At 37.0% G+C, this 22,395-nt stretch overlaps 3 protein-coding genes across 4 annotated transcripts; 2 read left to right on the top strand and 1 right to left on the bottom strand.

Moving 5' to 3' along the window:
- The first annotated feature begins 802 nt into the window (after positions 1–802).
- On the top strand, positions 803–4,124 carry LOC121261169 (D-amino-acid transaminase, chloroplastic-like). 2 transcript variants are annotated; one of them, XM_041163394.1, is made up of 6 exons: positions 803–1,103; positions 1,212–1,258; positions 1,541–1,719; positions 2,337–3,010; positions 3,280–3,355; positions 3,595–4,124. In XM_041163394.1, exons 1-5 carry the CDS (start codon positions 884–886, stop codon positions 3,318–3,320), a joined length of 1,161 nt encoding a protein of 386 aa, XP_041019328.1. In that variant the 5' UTR covers positions 803–883; the 3' UTR covers positions 3,321–3,355; positions 3,595–4,124. The 2 variants fall into 2 exon arrangements, with proteins under 2 accessions (XP_041019328.1, XP_041019327.1); XM_041163393.1 differs by lacking the exon at positions 3,280–3,355 and having other exon boundaries at positions 806–1,103.
- A 1,833-nt stretch (positions 4,125–5,957) lies between these two features.
- On the top strand, positions 5,958–16,172 carry LOC121261167 (TOM1-like protein 9). Its single transcript, XM_041163391.1, has 10 exons — positions 5,958–6,462; positions 7,895–7,973; positions 8,979–9,077; positions 9,167–9,280; positions 9,450–9,610; positions 10,233–10,314; positions 10,620–10,705; positions 11,001–11,192; positions 14,707–15,206; positions 15,454–16,172. The coding sequence occupies exons 1-10, from the start codon at positions 6,362–6,364 to the stop codon at positions 16,056–16,058; spliced, it is 2,019 nt and encodes a 672-aa protein (XP_041019325.1). The 5' UTR covers positions 5,958–6,361; the 3' UTR covers positions 16,059–16,172.
- A 751-nt stretch (positions 16,173–16,923) lies between these two features.
- LOC121261171 (putative hydrolase YtaP) lies at positions 16,924–21,447 on the bottom strand. Its single transcript, XM_041163395.1, has 13 exons — positions 21,116–21,447; positions 20,831–20,907; positions 20,660–20,740; positions 20,105–20,233; positions 19,923–20,009; positions 19,560–19,613; positions 19,336–19,426; positions 19,128–19,198; positions 18,971–19,040; positions 18,718–18,770; positions 18,281–18,374; positions 17,767–17,864; positions 16,924–17,179 (listed from the first exon to the last, which is right to left on the bottom strand). The coding sequence occupies exons 1-13, from the start codon at positions 21,228–21,230 to the stop codon at positions 17,090–17,092; spliced, it is 1,110 nt and encodes a 369-aa protein (XP_041019329.1). The 5' UTR covers positions 21,231–21,447; the 3' UTR covers positions 16,924–17,089.
- Between the last annotated feature and the right edge of the window lie 948 nt (positions 21,448–22,395).

The following is a 22,395-nucleotide window of genomic DNA, read 5'->3' as shown; positions in this document are numbered from 1 at the left end:
AGGACGCGGCTTTCAAATATGTTAATGTACTTAAAAGGATTAAAATGATTTAAGTACATCACTCCAAACAAGCACATCGATATAACAGTTACAATGTCTAAAAATAATTCAAGATTCCTACCAAAGATATAAGGATAATATGTACAAAAAAAAAAAAAGGTAAGCCTAGTTTATTTTCGCAGATGAGATTAGATCATGAGTTGTGATAATAGTTAAAAATTGAATAAAATATTGTTAAAAAATATTTTTTTAATATTATTTTTATTTAAGGATTTAAAAATGTAAAATTTTTTATTTTATTTTGTGTCAAAATTTAAAAAAATTGTAATGATTAGATTAAATGAGATGAAAATAATTATAAAAAAAAATTGAGTCAAAAAAATTGATTCTCCCATTCTTCCGTTTTGTGCATGTTCTTCCGAAAAATTGTGATTGTGTTTAGATGTTGAAGTGAGTTGAGTTGATAAAATATTTTTAGAATATTATTTTTTAATATTATTATTATTTTAAGATTTGAAAAAGTTGAATTGTTTATTATATTTTATATTAAAATTTAAAAAAATTGTAATGATAAATTAAAATGAATTGAAATAATTTTATAATCCAAATGTACTAAGTTATGTTTAGGAGACAAGCAGAAATAAGAAAAAACTAATAATTATTTCTAATTATTTTTTTGTACAGAAAATTAGCCATCGTCCCAATTCAGTTTAAAAATCTCGCTAGGCCGGTAGTTTGGACTGTACTGTAATTGTCCTTTTGTTTTGTCTTATTTGTTTGTGTTTAGATTTGTATTATTCTCGTCTATTATGTTTTGGGAATCTTTCGAGGCACTTTGCTAATTAAACTCCCAATCATCTGCGGTTGATCTCATTGATTCTCAATGCCCTCTCTGCTCGCTTCCATGGCTTCTCTACCAGCTTCCACCAAAACTGCCTCAGAAAACCCTCATGTTCTTGCAAAGCTCCATGATCATTCTCACCAGTCAAACGTAGTTTCCCGAAATATTTCGTTTTCGGGACTCGGGTTTTTTAATTCACAGCACAAGCCACTAAGAGAAATCAGAATTTTGGGAAGTTCTAATCACAATGAAGCCTTGGTTGGCAAGTTTCTATTCCTCCCTTTTCTTCTTCTTTTCAGATTCTCTGTTATTGACTTTTCTAGATTCCAAAACCGTAAAAACTGATGCGAGGTTGACTTTGTTTTGGCAGATTCTACAGCTCCGATATCGGATGTTCCACTATTGTCTTGTTTAGAGGTTAATCTTCCTAGTCCATTTTTATGATTAGCTTTTATTTTGCATTTGCATATAGATGAGTTGACGGGTAATCGTTTGTATTTTCCTTGGAAAATCAGAATCTAAAGCTAAAGGGGAAGACTCTTGAAACTTGTACATTACTAGAAATGGATTCTTCTCTGCATAAACATGTGTGTTGGTCAAGGCCTAGACGTCGTTTCTTGGCCATACTTCAGAAATTCGTAGAATTACTGTTTCTGTTAGTAACCCTTTGTTTCAACTTTCACCTGAACATTTTTTAAGGCTATTGAAAGGCTAAAAACAAGCCGAGAAACGCAAAAGGGCAAGCAGCAATTCCTAGCCATGTACTCGAGCATTTTTTGTGGAATAACGACAGATCCAGCAGCTATGGTAATCCCCATTGATGATCACATGGTCCACAGAGGGCACGGTGTTTTTGATACTGCAGCTATAATGGACGGGTCAGTGATTTTGGTTATGTGGCAAAAAAAAAATGATCTGTACAGTTTTAATATTATCATTATAGAATATTATGAATACATCAGATTAGAACATCTCTACAACAGAATCTGCCATTGTGAACTTGAAACTTTACAAATCTTTCTTGGAGGGACCATAATCAAATCGTATCTTATCTGTGGTATTTAAAATAGAAAACAATTGCTTGTACCTGGTGAATAATATAATGAACTTTTGTTGGTGTTAGTAGAAATCAACCAATATGTATTTAGTGTTTCAACTACTAGATTATTTTCAAATTGGATAGATTACTAATTATTACAAATGCTTAAGTTGATAGAAAATGGCAAGTTTAATTGTTTCAAAATATTCTAACTCTCCCTTGACAAATATGTCTAAACTTAAGATACCACACATAGAAGTTTAAATTTAAATAGGAAGGAGATCAGTGGAATCAAGGATCAAACTTAGCACAGTATTCTCTATTATCTTCATAAACTACTAATTGTCTTAAAAGACTAAGCTATTAAGAAAGAGTGAACCAGATACCTCCTTACTGTATTATAGTTTTAGTCTGGTCTTAAGCCATCTCTTCTTGCTGTATTTCTTCCCACCCCAGATACCTCTACGAGCTAGACCAACACCTTGACCGGATTTTAAGGTCTGCATCTATGGCCAAAATTAAACTCCCATATGATCGGGAAAGAATAAGAAGAATACTGATACAAACTGTGAGTGCTTCCAAGTGTAGAAAAGGATCTTTGAGATACTGGCTCTCTGCAGGACCGAGCGATTTCCAACTATCCCCATCTGGCTGCCATCAACCAGCTCTTTATGCTGTTGTAATCCAAGATCAATCACCATTTGATTCAAAGGGTGTTAAAGTAATAACTTCATCAGTCCCGATTAAACCCCCACAATTTGCTACCGTGAAAAGTGTGAATTACCTTCCAAATGTGCTTTCAAGGATGGAGGCAGAGGAAAATGGTGCATATGCAGCTATTTGGCTAGATGGTGAAGGGTTAGTTGCTGAAGGGCCTAACATGAACGTGGCTTTTGTTTCAAAAGACAAGGAACTTCTCATGCCTAACTTTGACAACATTCTAAGTGGGTGCACAGCTAAGAGGGTATTGACTCTTGCGAACGAACTAGTTAGGGAAGGTAAGCTTCAAGGAGTAAATGTAAGAAATGTGACTGTAGATGAAGGGAAGAAATCCAATGAGATGATGCTCATTGGCAGTGGAGTTCTTGTTCGGCCTGTAATCCAGTGGGATGAGCAGGTCATTGGTGATGGTGAGAACTTTTCTGCAATTTACTCACTGTGCACCCCCTATAAATAGTTGTTTGTTTAGATACGTGAATACATGCAGGTATATGCATTTTATGTTTGTCACAAATCAAAATCGCATTATTTTTTTAGCAGACTCAGTTATATACATGTCATTTGCACCAAAAGTTAGAGTGCTTTCTTTAATGCTAGTTTTGTTTAGGGGATGTATTAGATATTTTGTGAATTTACTTTTATGAAATCTTTTTGTGGATGCAACACTTCTCTTTTTAAGGTATGTATGTTGTTGGAGACATAATTTCCTTGCAAAAATAGTTACCAGAAGCATCAGAAGGCACTGTCCAGTGCAGGTAGAGCTAAATTACCAAGTGGACAATATTGGAGCTTGAACATATTAAAGAAAAGAGTTATGCATGCATGTTTTAGTTTCTTCCCTGTGCACTGCACTACTCCATCGATTCTGGTTATCTAAGAAATTTCAAGAAGTAATGCATTGTTTATTATTCTGTGAAGCTTGGTTATTGAGTGGAATGAATGTTACTTCTAGAAGTCTGAAAGTTGACAAGTTGCAACTCTTGTTTCTTTCTAGGCAAAGAAGGTCCTGTGGCTCTCATTCTCTTGAGTCTCATCATTGAGGACATGAAATCTGGTCCCCCTACGGTCCGAGTTCCTGTTCCCTACTAAGCTTGCTTGATTCCTTCTCTGTGTTACGTGACACAGCTTCGCATTAGGGCTCAATCCATCATGGTTGGGAACCGTGGAGTTGTGTCATTTTCAACCTTCGCTGAGTGATCCATCGTGCTTTCTACAAATAAGTGCTTTAAATTCTTGACGTATGCCCATTATCTCCACTACAGAAAGGCAGGCAATGTCATGCTTGATGACGGTCTATCTATTTGGTCTTGTACTAAAGAAATGTAACAGTAAGCTTCGATAACAGGTTGGTGTGGATGAATGCATGATACAATGTTAAAAATTCCTCTCAGGTGGCCGTGTCTTGTGTTTACATCTTCTAGGAACAACAACTATGCGGATTGTACTAATTTCTTTAAATTTGCAATCTGAGCTACGGAGTTCATGCAAAAGTGTTTCTGAATGAAGAGATTTCATAATTCCTTCTATCATAGTGGTGATAACTTTTCACATGTTGTTTGCACTATCTTCGGAGTTTTTCATCATAATATATATATATATATATATATGTCCTATTCGAAACCGTAAAAATGTATTAAACTGGTAGCCTTCGGGGGAAAAGACATGCATATTCGTACTTATAGAGCAAGTGGAGCATCTATCTAGATTTATAATAGGCTGGCGGTTGTTGCCTACGCCATTGCTTTGCTACAGGTGATGCGAATTTGTTTTCTTCTAACTCCTCGTTCCAAAAAGATATATTCCAAACTACATTGTAAGTGCCATGGGCTGTGTGCCCCTTGGTTTGGGCGATCTTGAATATATAATCTCAAAATCGACTTACTAATCAAATTGATATACCATTATCTTTTTTAAAAAATAAAAATACAATGAACGATTGGAATATAATAGTTTTACTTTTCATAAATTATGTTAAGACTGTGTTTGGATGTTTAGGTGATTTTAGATTATCTGAGTCAATCTGTGAATAGTAATATTTTGTGAATTATATTTATATGTGTTTAAATATAAATAGGTTGAGAAATGTGTTGAATATATGAATTAAGTTGAGATGAATTTAAACTTTTTACAAAAAATTAAAAAAACAATAAATCGTTTTAATGATTGGTTTCAAATGGATTGATGAGATCTTGATATCCAAATATAAACTTAAAAGAAACGAGATTTGTGTCCACTAATTTAGTTCTACTTTGTTCTTGGTTAAATTGAGTAGTTATAGTCGTGTTAAATAAATAAAAAATGCTTGTTGCAAACGTCTGGTGTAAAAGGGATGCAAATGTGATTGAAGTGGAGATACTTGATGAGAGAGACCGAGCTGATGAGAGATACAACCGAGCTGCTAAGAGAAAGACCAAGCTGATGAGAGAGGAATAATTCATTTTAAATCTAACGTAACATGGACGATTGCACGCCAATTATATCTAACAACTGTATATAAAATAACTGTAAATAAATGTTGCGGTCCATTTACTTTTCTCGTCTCCATTCGTAAGCAACGAGCTGCTGAAATCTATATTACTGGAAATGCACTATTCATAGAATTTATTGCGATTGGTTTGTCCCCGTCGTTTCAAAGTTGTAAACACAAAATGAAGCAAGTAAACATAATAGAATTTAATTTAGATTAAAAAAATTTCATGTATTACAGCAAAACTCTTACTATTAAACAATTCCATAAATCTATTTTACTGGAAAGACTCAAAATAGTTAAAAAAAATTATATTTTTAATTCCATGTGCAGTATTCAGCAAAGAGCTTATGTATGATAATTTATTTTAAAAGATAAATTTTAAATTTTAAAAATTAAATTTTATTATTTAAATAATATAGATAATGCACTGTATATACTAAGTATTGAGAATAAAATAAAGAAAAATACTATTTTGCCAATTTAACTTGTCAATTTATTTTGATATATCATGTATTTTAATTTTTTTATTTAATAGTTAAGGAAGTGATTATTACGTATCGTTTGGATTCAAAAATGAGTTGAGATGAATTGTGAATAGTAATGAGATGAGTTGTGAATAGTAGTGAGATTTGTGAGTTAAAGTTGATAAATAATAATGAATAGTAATGAGATAAGTTGAAATAAGTTGAGATGACTTGCGAATACAAACTGAGTCTTAGTGTATTTTTTATATTTTTTAAAAATATTTATAAATAATAAAAAAACATAAATAAAATAAAAATAAAAAAGTCAAAATGTTGTAGAGGTCAAAATCAGCGGGCTACTGGCAGGGCAGCCGCGCTCTAAAATAAATTACGTCGTAAAGTTAATCTGCAGGAGATAATCTCCGTAACTAGCAAGCCTACCGGGTGGCCCCCGTAACAGGGGTTTTAGGGGCTTAGGACCACACGAACGATGCAAAGCGTCTGCTAAACCAACGGTATCGGGGGAGTACACATCAGTACCGGCACGCGTGACTCACGAGTAGAGAAACGCGGCCCTTTATGAGTGGGCTTGTCTCTAAGTTCCTTCTCTGACTGGAAAGCCCGAATAAAAGTAGAAGGACAAGAAAGAAAAGAAAAAGAAAACGAAAATCTTTTCACAACAGAAAAGTAGAAACGAGAGGGAGAGCGAGAAAGAGTCGCCGGGATTTTATTGCGGGAATTCTCTTCGATCTCGCTTGAAAAGTGTGTGCTCGGTAGCTGGATTCGGGTTTCATTTTTAGGATCGATTTTTTTGGCGGTGAACAGAGATGGTGAATTCAATGGTGGAACGAGCGACGAGCGACATGCTGATCGGCCCAGATTGGGCCATGAACATCGAGATCTGCGATATGCTCAATCACGACCCTGGGTACGCGTTGCAGTTGGTTCCAATACCCCTCTCGTTTTTGCTAGATACCGTCCCTACTGCTTTTGTGTATCGAGGACTCAATTATGTATTTTGTTTGCACATTTGACGTTTGTGAATTGTCGCAGCTTTATCATTTTATTGTCTGAACGTAGTTATCTAGGGTTTTTTTGCCGCGGGGATAGAAAAATGCTAAATCTCAACGAGATCGGCTCGTTGCTTTCATGCCTAAAAAATAGTCAGTTTAAGAATTTTTTATTTTGTATAAATTGCGTTTTATAATTGACTTATGGAGCAACACGAGCTTGCATAAGTAGTCAAGTACCTTGGGCCATGGTTTGGATCTAGAATGTAATCTGGACGATTTAGTGAGAAACTATGTTTCCGTTTAATGGACTTTGGCATCATTTTTGTGAAATAAATTTGTTTCAATTACGTGGTTATCTCTCTTTGGATAATTTAGGGATGAGCGCATTTGGTAAACCTCGGTTGCAGTTTAATACTTGTTTGAGTTTACTTATAAAGTTTTGTTCATGTTACCAAGCTGGATGACTTTCTTGTAGACTACTCGTTGTACTTGGATTGCACCTTATTCGCTCATGATGAAATTCTTATTACCTATTCAAAAAAAGTAAGCTAAATGTTGCGAACTTGGCCAATGAGCTCTAGCATCAGATGGCATCTCCTCCACCACACGAAAAGGGGTGGGGTCATAATAATAATAATACAAATAGGAATAGTAGTACCATTTACTCGAATGATGTGGCTTTTTGTGATATAAGGAAGCCTATGATTGGTTATTAATGATCATATAGCAGGCAGGTTCACTTCAAAGATTAGCATTACAATTATTTGATTGGTTTCTAAGACTATTTTTATACTAGGAAGAGGTATACCAATTCAATATAGACTTGTTTGTTATAACTATGGAACAAACATGTAACCCCTAGGGGTTGACTCAAGTGGTAAAGGCCTTGATCTTGGTGGTATGCTCCCTCTAGATCTAAGATTCGAATCCTCTTGGGTGCACACAATTTTTTTAGGGGCCATCGGACTGCGGGAACTTCCTCTTGAATTACCCAATGTGCACTTGTAGAAAACTCTTTGTCGAGGGCTTGTGCACCCCCGATTAGTCGGGACTTTGTTCCCGGACACACTTTGCCCATAAAAAAAGAAAAACTAAGGAACGAACTTGTTTAACTTGATTGTGTTTCTGTAATGCACTGATGGTTGGGAACGGGAAATGATAAGCCTCAAGAATTTGGCAATAGGAACATACACAAGTTCTTTCTTATAATGAGTTTGTGTCCTACAAATTATGGGGCCACTGAGGGAAACACATGCATGGTGTTCCTTTTAGGGGGTAAATGGATTTCTATAATTTGCGAATATTGTGTTTTCATTCTGTTTCCTTCTGTTAATTATACATGATCAGGCAAGCGAAGGATGTTGTTAAAGGTATAAAGAAGCGCCTTGGCAGTAAGAATCCAAAAGTTCAACTTCTCGCCCTAACAGTAAGTCCATAGAACTTGATATAAATACGAACACGCACATGCACACACACAAACACACACATGTACAAGTATATGAATTTGAAAAACTTGTCTAAATGTGGTTAGATTTTGGGCTCTCTTTCTTCTGCTTCACAAAATATCCTGTATAGTTGGGCTCTTGCCCATTCTTCATCTTTCTAAATTTCATTAGTGCTTCAACTTCTTATAGATGCTCTTTCTTGTACACTTCCTGTGTACTCGGGCTTTGCCTATTTACGTGGATCAATAAATCTTCTTTTTACCTATAAAAAAAAAAAACTTCTTATAGATGGGAGTACCCACTTGTACTAAAATTTACTTTATTACTTCTCTAAGCATCTTGTGCATATTTTGGAAATTGAGAAAGGGGTGTATATTTGCTTTGAGCCTACTTTGTTTCATGCTATAAGCTGGACTTCTAGAGGTAGGAGAACCCTTTTAGGATTTGATGACATCCAATTTTCAAAATATGGCAACATTTTTTAGCAAATCATCATTTATGGCGAAAGAATATCCTGATTACATTCCAACCAAGGAGCACACTAATGGGCGATTCAGTCAGAAACTATGTTTCCGTTTGATGACATCCAATTTCCAAATTTTTTTTGGAATCTTTTTTCTCTTCCTAAAGAAAAAGGTGTCTTAGGGTTATATGACGAATAAGCTGGGTTGGAAATGTTTTTTCAGTTTTTAATTATTTCAGTATTTCAAGTTTTAAGTATTGTGACTTTCTATATGTCAATAGTTAATATACATGCATATCAGAATTCTAGGATGATTGTGAAACATAATGGATTAGATGGATGCTGGAGGTATTGGCTTCATCCCTGAGTCATACGATCTTTTGGCGTCTGCATGAAACTCTACTTGAAATCTCATCATGTTAGGCTTCAGTGAAATAATTGTCATATCGCTTATCAATTTTTTTAAACTTCTTCTTACAGAGGACTAAAATTGGTTTTAATTTGGTCTGGTCACTGTATCTAGCTACTGGAGACAGTCATAAAGAATTGTGGGGACATTGTTCACATGCATGTAGCAGAGAAGGATGTTCTTCATGAGATGGTGAAAATAGTGAAGAAGAAGGTACAAATGTTTCTCGAATATTTTTGTTGCAGGTCAATGTTGTATTTACTCTCATTTGTTATAATAAGTATTTTTTATTCATATTGTAGCCTGACTTTAATGTCAAAGAGAAGATATTGATCCTGATAGATACTTGGCAAGAAGCTTTTGGAGGACCAAGGGCAAGATATCCCCAATACTATGCTGCATACCAAGAATTGTTGGTACATTTACCTAGTGTTTTCTCTTGAAGTACTTTTCCAGTTAGAGAAGCAACATAGTTACTTAGCTTGACTTAACCTTTTCATTGTCCTGACACTATCATAGTGCTTATGATCATAGTTAGACCATCTTGTTTGTCATTCTCTGAGACTGAGCACATATTTGTTTCAGCGTGCTGGGGCAGTATTCCCTCAGAGAGCTGGAAGTTCTGCACCTGTGTTCACACCTCCACAAACACATCCTTTGACATCATACCCTCATAATCTACGCAATCATGATAATCAGCAAGAGACAACTGAGTCATCTGCAGAGTCTGAGTTTCCAACCTTGAGGTACATCTGCAACTCATTTTCTGATGTCATTAAGGGAGACAAACCTGTTAATCATTTGGTTAATCAACACACATTTGTCTGACTGTTTAAGGTAGTACTTTGTCTTTAGTTGTCTGTGATCGAATGTGGAATTGTGGCAGTCATCAAATCTCATATAAACATGCACTACCTTCTTTTCCTAGATTTTCCTGCTGATTGTTGTATCCTGGCCTGTTCTTTACTTACATATGAAATCGATATATTAATTGAAAAGCAATTGATGAGAAAATTATGGTCCTTGGTCCTCTCTTGAATTTGGTATAGTTTGTGGTAAAAAAACCTGCCACATCCATTTAATCGTCAAGCATAGGAGAGGAAGTAAATTTGGTCTGCAAGGCTCAATTAATGTTGACTTGAAACTGTGCGATGCTGATGGTTTAAATGTTTGAACTATGAGAGCAGGCAGAGGGATGTTTGTTGGATCTGAGGATTTGAGTATTCAATGTTATTAGATTGAGCATGAACTAACTCTTTCCTGTGCCCAGGGTTGCATAACTATTTTATTCATCCTTTTCTTGTCGGTTTTATTGACTAATGATTCATCATTTTATATTCTTTTATAAATTGAAATTTCTTTTGCTAGCCTGTCAGAAATCCAGAATGCACGTGGCATCATGGATGTCCTTACAGAAATGCTGAGCGCAATAGAGCCGGCAAACAAAGAGGTATATGTGAAGAAAATTTAGAACTATGGAACAATAACCTAGATGCTGATTACCTCTTTTAAAAAATATCAAAACTGGGCTATGAGGAACTTTGGGTTATACTCTATTTAATTTATAATGCTAATGGCTTATAAAAAAACTACTGCTGACTGAAAACTTTAATGGTAAGAAATTTAAAAAGATCAAAATCAAATACTTTTGTTAATATTTTTATCTAGATGTATAACTTGTCACTGTTTTTTTGGTATATTCCAATCTCATCAATCTCTATTTGCATGCTGGATAATCTTTGTTTCAATTTGCAGGGGCTTAGACAGGATGTTATTGTTGACTTAGTGGAACAGTGTCGTACATACAAGCGGAGAGTAGTGCACCTTGTTAACTCAACTTCGTAAGGCCTTTGTTCTTTACCTGTTACCCTCTCCCGTCAAATTTAGCACTCTCTCTCTCTCTCTCTCTCTCGCATGCACATACACACGAATTATGTGCTTGCACATACATAGTGGTTGTCTGTATGTGGGATTCACGCATTTATGTCCAGCCAGATCATGTAGGGACTTTCAGCATGGCATTATTTCTATGAATAGTCCTTTCATTAGTGAGCAAATCTCCCAAGCTTGTGAAATGTTATTATGTCATGTACATTGCTTTAAACATGGTTTGTAATTTCCATTCATCTCTTTCAGGGATGAGTCACTGCTGTGTCAAGGACTAGCGTTGAATGATGACTTGCAGCGTGTACTGACCAAGCACGAAGCAATTGCATCAGGAACTTCTCTTCAAATAGAGAAACCCAACCCTGAACCTGTTAGAGGACTTGTTGATGTTGATGGTCTTCTGGTTGATACTGGAGATAAAAGCAAACAGCCTGATGGGAGGTAATTAAGCTTTCTTGAGCTGGTTCACATTCACTGCATTCTCTTTGATAATATGGTGACTAAATCCACTGGTATGTCATGTTGTTATTGGGAATGACCTAATAAAATCAATTAGAAAATGCCGTACTAAGAAATTATGTTTATATTCACGGCCTAGGTTTTTATATAGTCTAACACTGTAGGTTTAATTATGGTATTGAAAGTGCTTGATCGAAATGTGTGGCTTTTGCACTTTGTATGTGCATCTTGACTTTGCGTTCCACCTTTTGAGGCCTCGTTTTATTTTTTTGATCAGTAAATAAGAATTTTATTAAAATAGGTGAAACCAAGTACATGGGACATATACTAGAGCAACACCTATGCACGAGTGGCTAAAGAAACAAGGAAATCATGTATGTTCATGCCATTAAAGGCTATTACAATCGACTAATGGAGTAGAGTATGAAAAAATAAAGTTCTAATCTCGTCCATTGTCCGTTCACGATTTTCAAAACTTCGACCATTCCTCTCCACCCATATGCACAACCATAGACAGATCGGTATTATCTTCCACCATAGCTGCAATTTGAGTGGTACCTCGGATGCCTTGCCAGCTGGCCAAAAAATCCACAACCCTTCGTGGCATCACCCAATGGGGGCCAACTCTAGCAAGTATATCATTCCACAAACTCATGGCTATGTCACAGTGCAATAATAAATGATCCACCAACTCCCCACCGTTCTTGCACATATAACACCAATCCAACACAATGAGTTGGCATTTCTGTAGATTATCTAAGGTGAGAGAATCTTCCCTAATGAGGTTGTCCATACAAAGAAAGAAGTTTTAGGGGGGCCTTGGTCCTCCATATGTTCTTCCATGGGAACGGTCTTCTAGAATGTTTCATAATGGACTTATAATATGACTGTACAGGAAATATTCCCTTCTTGGATGGTGACCACAAAATTGTATCAGCTCCTCCGTTCACTCTACAATTATACACCAGATTAAAGAAATCTGTAAATGTGTTAATTTCTTAGTCTTGGGCAGCTCTAAGGAACATGATATTCCATTGGGGAGAGCCACTAGACAGATCCATGAGTTCTGCTACTGAAGCCTCCTGTCTTTGTGCGATGCTGTATATTGTTGGATAAGATTCCTTAAGGACTTGATCTCCATACCATAAATCAGTCCAGAATTTAATTCTGGAACCATCCCCAATTGCAAAACGTGTATATCGATGGATGTTTGTCTAGCCTCTTCGGATGTGTTTCCAAAGCCCCACCCCATGATATCCACTCACCTCATTCGAGCACCATCCTCCCCCAATCCACCATATTTTAAATCTATGATAACTCTCCACAAAGCTCCCCTCTCCTCATGGTATCTCTATAGCCATTTACTCGATAAAGCATTGTTGAAAACCAACAAATTGCGAATTCTCAGCCCGCCTTCATGTATTGGGGTACAAATCATAGCCCAATTCACCAAGTGAAACTTGAATTCTTCATCTATTCTCTCCTCCCCCAAGGAAATATCGTTGCAACGTGTCTAACCGATAAACCACCTTGCATGGTATTGGAAAAAGAAATAAGTAGGTAAGTAGCTTGGAAATAGTACTTTTTATCAACGTAACTCTACCACCATTGGGTGAATCCTCTTCCAACTCGCTAGTTTTCGCTCCATTTTTTTCAACACCCTATCCCAGATGGATTGCGACTTGAAGGAGGCACCCAAGGGAAGACCAGAATAGCAAGGGGTGGTTTGGATAATGAAACACTTCCATCTCATCTCATCTCATCTAATCATTACAATTTTTCCAAACTTTCAAAGAAAATATAATAAACAATTCAACTTTTTCAAATCCTAAAACAAAAATAATATTAAAAAAATTATATTCTAACGATATTTTATTCAACTTTCAACTCGTATCTCATCTCATCATTAATTTCGTTTGTTTTCGCATATGAGATGAACTGAGTTGAGATAAAAATTGAAAGTTAATAAAATATTGTTAGAATATATTTTTTTAATATTATTTTTGTTTTGAGATTTGAAAAAGTTGAATTGTTTATTTTATTTTGTATGTGAATTTGAAAAAGTTGTAATGATTAGATGAGATGATAACAAACAGGCCTATCAACTCAACTTACTATCCAAACCTTCCCTAAATTTATGCTTGTTGCAAGAAAAATGCTGGATGCAACCGACGGGGGGAATCGCAGCGGAACCGTATCCTACGTGGCTTAATGAAACGGTTCGTTTCATTCGGAATATGCATCCCACGAAGACCCTTCGCCCATTCCCCTTGTGATCTCCCACAAAGCTTTTCCCCTTCTCCTTCTCCTTCTCCCTCCACTTCGCCATTTCTTCTCCTCTGATATTCTCCATCTCCATCTTTGCAAGATCCTCTGAGTTTCAATTGGATCGGGCGGGTTGGGACATGAATCTGAACTGGTGGGCTTTTGTACCGAGAGGCTTTGCAACATGGTAGGGTTTTAGCAATTAAACATTGCCTCTTGGACGATTTCTTGCAAGGTGCCAGCCGAGAATAAATTGGCAATGGATGCTGAAAGCAGCTGGAAATTGACACCGCCATCGTAGCCCTGGACGGGTTGAAACTGAATCATGCTTCGATAGAGAGGCGGCCCTGAGCAGCAGGTTTGCGGTGCCGGAAGTGACAGGTTGCTTAACAAGGAAGCCTTCCTTCTAGAAGCTGGTCGACACGCGTCGGAGACCCGCGAGCTTGTTTTGCACGCTATTTTTTTTAACCGGGTTTGAGGGCGTATGCTATACCTTTGTGAACTGTGGCTTCTTAACTGGATCTGAGTGGAAGAAGAAGATAAACGGGAAGAAATGAAGTTGAGCAAAATTTGGTGGGTGAGGTAGGCAAAGAAGGACTCTTGGGCTCCAAAGAAAGACAGACTGGGATCAAATTGCAAACAAGAAACAGGATGGAGACCTGTGTGTTACTTTCTTTTTTATTTCAATTTGAAAAAATTCGAGGCTGATTGTCTGTGTAGTTACTCGTTATGATCTGTTTTGAAAATGCATAGTACTTTTCTTTGGAAGAAGATGAGGACATGGCACAGTCGATTCCCCCACGGTTTCGCGCCTCAGTTGCCTATAGCAGGATTGTTGTTGCAAGTATGATATATGTTTCTTCTGCAGTAAGGAGGCCTCGTGTTTTTTTAATAGTGGAATCTGATATAAAGATAGTAAAAAATCTTAATAAATTTTGAGTTGTTTGTTTCAAATATGTTTCTTCTTACTGCATACAAGACGATGTAAATTTATTGGATTTTAATTCAATAGATTTTTTTTTTTTCCTTTAGTAAAAGATTATAAAATTATTGCTGGCTATTGAGCAAATGCCATCTCCTCCTTCCTACAAATAAAGGATGGAGGTGAATGTCACAGGTCCAGTGTACAATTGCATGAGTTTCATTTTCCCATCAAAGAATATACGTTTTTGGTAAAATATTAGATACCTTCTGTTTACTTGAGCTCTAAGAGCAGAACTTTTTTCCTCAGAGCCTCCTCAAGTACTAGTGTAGCGGTGCAGCCACTGAACCAGCTGTTGCTTCCTGCTCCTCCTGCAACTAATGCTGCAGCTCCTCCAGCAAGAGTTGACCCCAAAATGGACTTGCTGAGTGGTGATGACTATAGCTCACCAAAGGCAGAAAATCCGTTGGCTCTTGTTCCTGTGGTAGGACAACAGCCTGCCAGTCCTATTTCTCAGCAGAATGCCTTAGTTCTTTTTGACATGTTTTCAGAGACCAACAACACTCCAAATCCTGTCAATACTCAATCTGCCAATTTGACTAGACAGGGCAATCCCTTGGCTCCGCAAATCGAACAGCAGCAGAATTTTCAATCTCCCCAAGGTGGATTTTACTCGAATGGAAGTGTCCCAGCTGTTGGATCATCTCAATATGAGCAGCAGCCGATGTACATGCAAGGTGCTGGTTCTGCCTGGAATGGCCAAATTGCCCAGCAGCAGCCACAGCTGCAGCCGCCTTTGCCAGTCTATGGTGCACTTCTTGCTTAATTCTCTGTTTTGCATGCTAGAAATGTGTATGCTTTTATCACGGATTCTTTTCACCAAATTTTCCCATCTTTAGGCAGAAACGCCTTCATAATGCCAAATCACAATTATGCTAGAAATTATTTATGCATTTGTAACAAGTAGCGATGTGCTGGCTGGGTCCTATTTGGTTGTTTTAGTTATGTAATTGCGTGGTGTTATGTGAGGAGCTTACAATGCTTGCTTCTGAACAGGTGCTCAAAGCAGTGCGTCATTACCACCACCACCTTGGGAAGCTCAGCCAGTGGACAACAGTGTTCCAGTAACAGGTGCTCAATACCCTCAACCAGTGCAAGCTACTCAAATGGTTGTCACACATGCTCCAAGTGGTGCTCATTCTCCTTTGGTGCCTCAACAAATGAGTAAGGACCAGGTGGTAGGTATGTATATCGAGCCAATTACAAGCAGCAGCCATTTGTCGACAGTTAATAATCAGGTTGGTCAGAGCCAGCAGTTGGGTTGGCACTCTCAGCCAATCCAAGGAGGGCCATACATGGGAATGTTTTCACAGCCCATGCAAAATGCCCAGATGGCATCTATGTACCCTCAACAAATGTATGGGAACCACCAATATGCGGGTTATGGCTACGGTCAACCACAAGGAGTGCAATACCTAGAACAGAGAATGTACGGATTATCAGTCGGTGACAACAATGGCTTGAGAAACTCCTACCAGGTTTCTACTCCATCTTATATCCCACCTGGTAAGCCTTCTAAGCCAGAGGACAAGTTCTTTGGGGACCTTGTTGATATGGCAAAAGTGAAGTCAACGAAACCCACTCCTGGTAGAGCTGGGTAGCATGTGAAGTCATGACTGGTTTTGGTACTTTTTATTTTGTTCATTTATTTTGGTTTGCTAACTTGCTTATTTTCTCTGTAATTTTTTAATATATATAATTCTTGCTTTTCGCCTGCATTTCTGTTGATTATCTGGCATTGGGATCTTGTACATTCATTGTAGAGTAGAAAAAGAAAAAAATGGACACCTCCCGTTAGATTAGGATGGAGATTATGAGATTGCACTTTTATTACCCTCCAATTGGTTGGAAGCATTTTGTTTTCTTTCTAAATTATGGCATCTTTTTTTAATTAATAGACTGTGAGTTAGATTTTTCTGCAACTTTCAAGGCTAAGATCTCTTGAACAATTTTCTTCCGCCATTTGGCTTACAATGGCATGTAAGCCGAATTGGCTGTGGAGTCTCAACCCTCGATACGCAATTTGGCCTGATCCGCTCTGAAAGCTCGGTATGGAATACTGATGTTCAAATGACTAAAATAACTGGAGATACATGGTGAGATAGCCTCTGCTCTACTTTTGAGCTTGAAGTTTAGGATCATGAGCTCTATATTTTTCGGGGAGAAACTGAAGAGCATGGCTAATCCGAAAAGCGAGGCTGTTTCTGTTTTTTTTTTTTTTTTTCCCTTTTTGTTTTTCCGGCAACAGGAGTGGAGTTAGGAAAATCTAACAATAAACATTGCATCTAATTTTGAAGATCTTAATTTGAAGCACTTCAAAACTATCTAGTGGTGCCTATATAAGGTGGAGAACCGAGCTTTCTGATAGAGAACAGTATGCACAAAGCATGCAACAATTCCAGCTGCAGAGAGGAATTGCCCGTGCTGCGTAATTTTTATATGAACATCGGCATTCCTCACACGACATTGAAAGAAATGCAGCTTTATAACTAAACTTTATAAGTGGCAGATGCCATACAAGACTTTTGAACACGAGGTCTCTAATGCATACATCATTTGAACCAAACACGTACTAGACAGGTCGAAGGAGGAATATGAGATACAACAAACAGAAGTACTTCGACAATACAGTTTATTGCTTGAGGAACCTGTCAAGCCAATCACAAGCTTCTTTTACCATAAGCGGTGTCATTTGGTGCCCAATTCCAGGTTGTGCAATCAACTGCATGTCAAGGAAATGCAATAAGAGAATTATAAACCGCGGGGCATACATAAAGGAAAAGGGAAACAATAGAAATATACTGAAATAATGCATGCATTGTGAGATGACATTTTTGTTTGTCTAGTTCAATGAAAATGAAATAGGAAAGAGAACACTTGATCGTGTTTTTGTGAATGACATTCCACAAAGGATATTCCACAATGATAATAACAACAGTTATGGAAAATAATAATGGAAAATGATATGATTACTACCCTCTTACTACTCATTTTATATCTAATTATTTTTTAATTCTTTATTTTACTTAATGGTTAAGAAAGTAATTATTAGTAAAATTATATATTTTTTTAATTTTTTTCTTAATGGTTAAAGATGTTAAAAAACTACTTAAAAGAAAATGATAAAAAAATAAAAAACTTGAAATGAACTATGAGTAGTAAATGGGTAGTAATAGAGTAGTAACCCTATCACTACCCAATAATAATAGTTCTTTCCCTTTCAAAGGTCTTCGTGAAGTGTTAGCTAATTTGAAGATGGTCTGATATGTTTTCAACTATATAATCTTTTGCCAGGTGCTTTGATCAAACCTTAAACTTATCCAAACAATGGGCCTCTTCATAGACCTTGCATGCTCTTGATTCAGGAATTTTCAGACCAGGAAGTGGACACCGAGGATCTTCTGCACCTAAATTTTCAAAATTAAAAGTAAAAAGAAGCACGTCAAACTAAGTACATATTACAAACTACCAAAGGTAACCAACCTCAAAGAGAATTCAATTGAAGGGGGAAATTGGCAAAGAGCACCAATGGCCTCCTAGCCCAGTAAAATTTTGTAGGAAAGTAAGAATAAGTAGTTAATCTACAGATAAATTGATGCCAGGAAGGATTACCGTGTGTCAGAATTTGGGAGCATGTGCATTATTTCATATATAGCACGTTATTTGGACCTTCCAGATTCTTTAAAAGATCATAGGTATAAAATCATGATCATACCAAACAGGTGGTTGGCTCCAGACACCCAGGCACCATATGTGTGCACAAGCCAACACACACGGAAACACACACACACACACACACACAGAGGGCATGATAAAATGTTACCATTGACAATCAGCAGAGGACGTGGTGCAATAGCCAGAATGGTGTGATGTAAATCAAAGTGAGATGCTAGACCAGGAGCAATCCTATCCCAGACCTGGCCAGTCCAAAAAAAAAGAAGAGCAGGATGTAATTAAATCTAAAATGCAGAGTGAGATGAGAAAATTTCCACAGGGAAGCCAGTTTCTGAAGGACAGAACATAGCAAATGAACATGATATGTATGACTCCATCGAATGCTAATTCTAAGTAGTACAGCTCGAATTATACATGTACAAAAGTAGATGTACCCAATAATGAATATAGATGCATAGTAGCAAAATTAATCAAAAGTAAAAGGTGCTTCAAACAGTCAAAACTAAAAAGCTAAAGTGACATTAAGGCTCAGCAACAATCGGACTGCAAGTATACTGTACAAATTTGGACAATAATCTAGCCAACCTTCTCCACTACTTCTTTGTCGATCTCATTCTTGCCTAAATCAATCCGTGCTTCTGCACCAAAAAATATATGGGCATCAGAACAAAATATACCACCACAGTAGCAAAAGAAACTCATCCAGTTCAAGTGTGCTTTAAGAAGCTCAGTACTTGAATATTATATGCATTTAGCATATGTAGATCTTATTTAAACTAAACAAAATCCACAATTTGCTCCCGATAGTTGTAGCCCATATAGTCCGTTTATCTCTTACCCTCAAAAACAGGCTTTATACTGTCAACACGACCATGCCACTTATCATTCTCAATGGCCCATCGAAACCCCTATATTCACATTGCACAAAATTCAGCTAGCTACTAAAAACATCAGCTACACCAGTAAACTTTTAAATTTCTAATAGGAGGCAGCACCTGAACACCAATTATGGGAGCAACCACTGCATAGCGAGTGTCAGCAACAGCACCATACCATGCATGCATACCTGCGTTTTCAGAGTTTTTCAGTACTGTTTTTTTTTTAATAGGCACATTTTCAGAGGTTTCAGTAATCCCGACATGAGTTTGCTTGTCAAATTATCATTTCTAATGTCCCATCCTTTTAAGACCTCATTCAACCAACCTCCAAGTGATTCACCAGTGATTCCTATTCTTGCAGGGTCTATATCCTCCCTCTGGGTTAGATAATCTGCCAGTTTTATCAAGTCCCAGACCTGCAAGAATCAAAAGCTTATGCTTTCTTAGGGACCAAAATCATCCGACAACTAAACCTCAAAGGTTCTATTAACTAAAACTCATTAGATCTCCTATTAGCAGGTAAGAGTTCAGTGTAAATGAAGGAATTACCGTATCAAATATGAACGGCATTGAATCACCTTTTTTCCATGATGAAATAAGAGCCTGCATTTGAATACAAATAAAATGAGTATAGATGAAATTTATAGATGAAATATGGTTTCAATGCCCAACGGCTGCTAGGATTTCATATTTAATTCAGCTCACTCTACTTTTTTGTCAGAAACACATGAGAAGCTATGGACTAATTCTCCAACTTATGGGACAGAATTAATATGTTATGGTCACGAGCTTGTCTTCAGAAGCCCAAAGGCCATATAAAAGAGAAACAGATGTTGTGCATATTCAGAAAATATGGTGAAAATAATTGAACTGGGTCCAAGAAAAACAAAATAAAGGTGTAAAAATGCGCACATCTCGGTACGTGGTTTTACTGCTGGCACGTTCACCATGGTATCGAGAATCTATGGCAATGGCTATATATCCTCGAGAAGCATATGCCTGAGACAAGCATAAAAAGTTGACCAATGCCAAATCAAAATAATGCAAAAGAAAAGAAGACTACAAACCAAGAAAACGACCATTAGAGTAGCTACCTCAAGCAATGGCCGCAACCACTCCTTGCACTTATGTGTACTATGAAGAAAAACAACAGCAGGCCTTCTTTGAGGATTGCTTTCCTTCATGCTTAAAATCAACACAGGCAAGCGCCCTTGGTCTCCTGCCTAAAAAATGATCATTCACAATAAGTTCCTTTGACGCTAGAAATGAGCAAATGGGATGCCATAAGAACTAAAGTAAATAATGTCCACCTTGGTGGCCCCCGCTTCCTAATGTAAGGGGATGAAAAAAAAAAGCAATAGACAACATTCCACAAGAAATAAGACGTGAACTTTGGTGAGGTGGAACTTAATCGAACTTGAAGATTTTCACAAAGCACGAAGTTGGGTTCAGGAAAATTGTTTCACTTTCAATTAACATGGATCACTTCAGTTTATGGCACCGCTTAACTTCAATTTGTCACAAAAAGAAAAGATAAAGCTCCAATGCGTGGTCCTTCTACTAGGAAAAGTCAAGAACCACAATTTCCACAACTAAAATGTAACTTCAGAATCAGTTCAATTTGAAAGCCCGTTTTTAGCTCCAATTACCTCGGTAATCAAGTACAGATTTTCCTCTCTCAGTAAGTCCTTGAACCCATCAATGTCTGCCTTCGGGCAACACTCCATCGCCTGGCATTAAGTACACGAGTATACTCAGAAATTTCCAACAGAACATGGACCAACATATACATACTTCAGGAAAATGAAAGAGATTTCAACCTCACTGAATGGAGGTGGGGTAGCATCTTGATACAGAGGGTTAGCCACAGGTTTTGCAAGCTCCACCGAAAGCGGAACTGGAAATATTTACCAGCAAAAAAAGAGAATCAACAACACAAATTCCCAATTTAAATTTTTGACTGTTTTGCTACAATTCCTCAGCAACCAATTAAATCCCAACGTTGACCAGGAACACAACACTCAACCTCCAATTACCGATAACTTGAAATCTCATACAATTACAAGAAAATTTCCCTAAAACTCTTAAACCAGCTTTGGTTTTACCTTCAGTGGATCGTCTGCTACGGAGAACTTGGAGGAAATGCAACCGGAGCTTCTCCACATCGATGGATTCTTCCATTCTGCTTGCTGCACTGCCAGCGATTGCTAAGGTAACCATCAGGGACTGACATTTATAGCCAAAGAGGCTGGATCGTGGCGGGTAGGATCGTAAGCGAGGAGCGTGGCGAACACACGTGAGGACAAGTGCAAGTCGCACGTGCGAGGGATGGGCCAGAAGGGATGATGGTGTTCGATGGGGAAGCCGAGGAACATTGACCGACAATATGCGTTCCTTTCTTAACTGGGAAACTGATAAACGGAAACCAACTGGGGATGGACTATGCCCCTGTGGGAGTGAGACTTTTTAATTTTTTTTTTTTTACAAAAAGAGATATTAGATTATATATGTTACGGAAAAATGATTAATACAAAATATTTTTTATATTAAATAAGGGATAATTTTATAAAATACTCTATAAAAAATAACATTATTTTAGAAAAATATCCTTTTCATATGTTGTGTGTATCATTGCTCTATTTTCTAACCATCTGCCCCAACATGGCACGTGCGCTATAACTGGCACTGCCAATAATACATCTCCGTGCCACGTATTTATAATTTATTAACTAATTAAATCAATACGTACATTAAAAAAAAAAACTAATATTTTCACCTTCATATATTCTCTAAATATTTATTTGTAACGCAATACTTTATAAGAATCAAAGAGATTTTTCATTTTACTTTTAGTAAAGAAGTTTCAAATTGAAATACTTTTTTGAAAATAATTATTAATTAACCAGTCAGTCAGGATTTAAAGGAGAAGAGGGCTCTTTACGTCTAATTGATTTAAAAAAAAAAAAAAATACATCTAATATGAGATCCAGATTGGGCCAACTGACAATCGAAACAAGTTTTGTTGGCATGTAAAATGACCAAGAAACGAAGGTGGAAGGAAAGCACCATAAATAAATGGCAATAAAATTGAATAACAAGAAAGGAAGGTGCAAGGAAGCTCCAAAGGAACACCACCTTGTGACTTTAACTCATCATCAGTACAGATTTTAGTTAAATTAGCATTGTCTCAAGAGCTAAAGAGTTAAAAAAAAAAATTGCTTAGCATTGTCTCGGATAGGAAGCTGCAATCTAAATCTAGGGGAGGCAATGACAGCGTGCTTAGGAGTTAAAGAAGCATATTTCAGGCATTTATTGAACATCACAATTGAAGGAGACTCTCAAAGAACAATATCAGCATTGATAGAGCCAGAAAAAACTCAAGACT

This window comes from Juglans microcarpa x Juglans regia, chromosome 4D, assembly GCF_004785595.1.
Source record: "Juglans microcarpa x Juglans regia isolate MS1-56 chromosome 4D, Jm3101_v1.0, whole genome shotgun sequence".
Lineage (NCBI taxonomy): Eukaryota > Viridiplantae > Streptophyta > Magnoliopsida > Fagales > Juglandaceae > Juglans > Juglans microcarpa x Juglans regia.
The sequence above is the reverse complement of the archived record's forward strand: the minus strand, read 5'-3'. Positions and strand labels throughout refer to the sequence as shown.

Excerpts from the sequence above, each read along its gene's own strand:
- LOC121261171 (XM_041163395.1), bottom strand. The coding sequence starts at position 21,230 with ATGGTTACCTTAGCAATCGCTGGCAGTGCAGCAAGCAGAATGGAAGAA. Across the intron at positions 20,908-21,115 it reads TAGCAGACGATCCACTGAAG|TTCCGCTTTCGGTGGAGCTT; the intron begins GTAAAACCAAAG and ends AAATATTTCCAG. Across the intron at positions 18,375-18,717 it reads ACAAAGAAGTAGTGGAGAAG|GTCTGGGATAGGATTGCTCC; the intron begins GTTGGCTAGATT and ends TGGACTGGCCAG.
- LOC121261167 (XM_041163391.1), top strand. The coding sequence starts at position 6,362 with ATGGTGAATTCAATGGTGGAACGAGCGACGAGCGACATGCTGATCGGC. Across the intron at positions 9,078-9,166 it reads TGAAAATAGTGAAGAAGAAG|CCTGACTTTAATGTCAAAGA; the intron begins GTACAAATGTTT and ends TTCATATTGTAG. Across the intron at positions 9,281-9,449 it reads CTGCATACCAAGAATTGTTG|CGTGCTGGGGCAGTATTCCC; the intron begins GTACATTTACCT and ends TATTTGTTTCAG.
- LOC121261169 (XM_041163393.1), top strand. The coding sequence starts at position 884 with ATGCCCTCTCTGCTCGCTTCCATGGCTTCTCTACCAGCTTCCACCAAA. Across the intron at positions 1,720-2,336 it reads ACTGCAGCTATAATGGACGG|ATACCTCTACGAGCTAGACC; the intron begins GTCAGTGATTTT and ends TTCCCACCCCAG. Across the intron at positions 3,011-3,594 it reads TGAGCAGGTCATTGGTGATG|GCAAAGAAGGTCCTGTGGCT; the intron begins GTGAGAACTTTT and ends GTTTCTTTCTAG.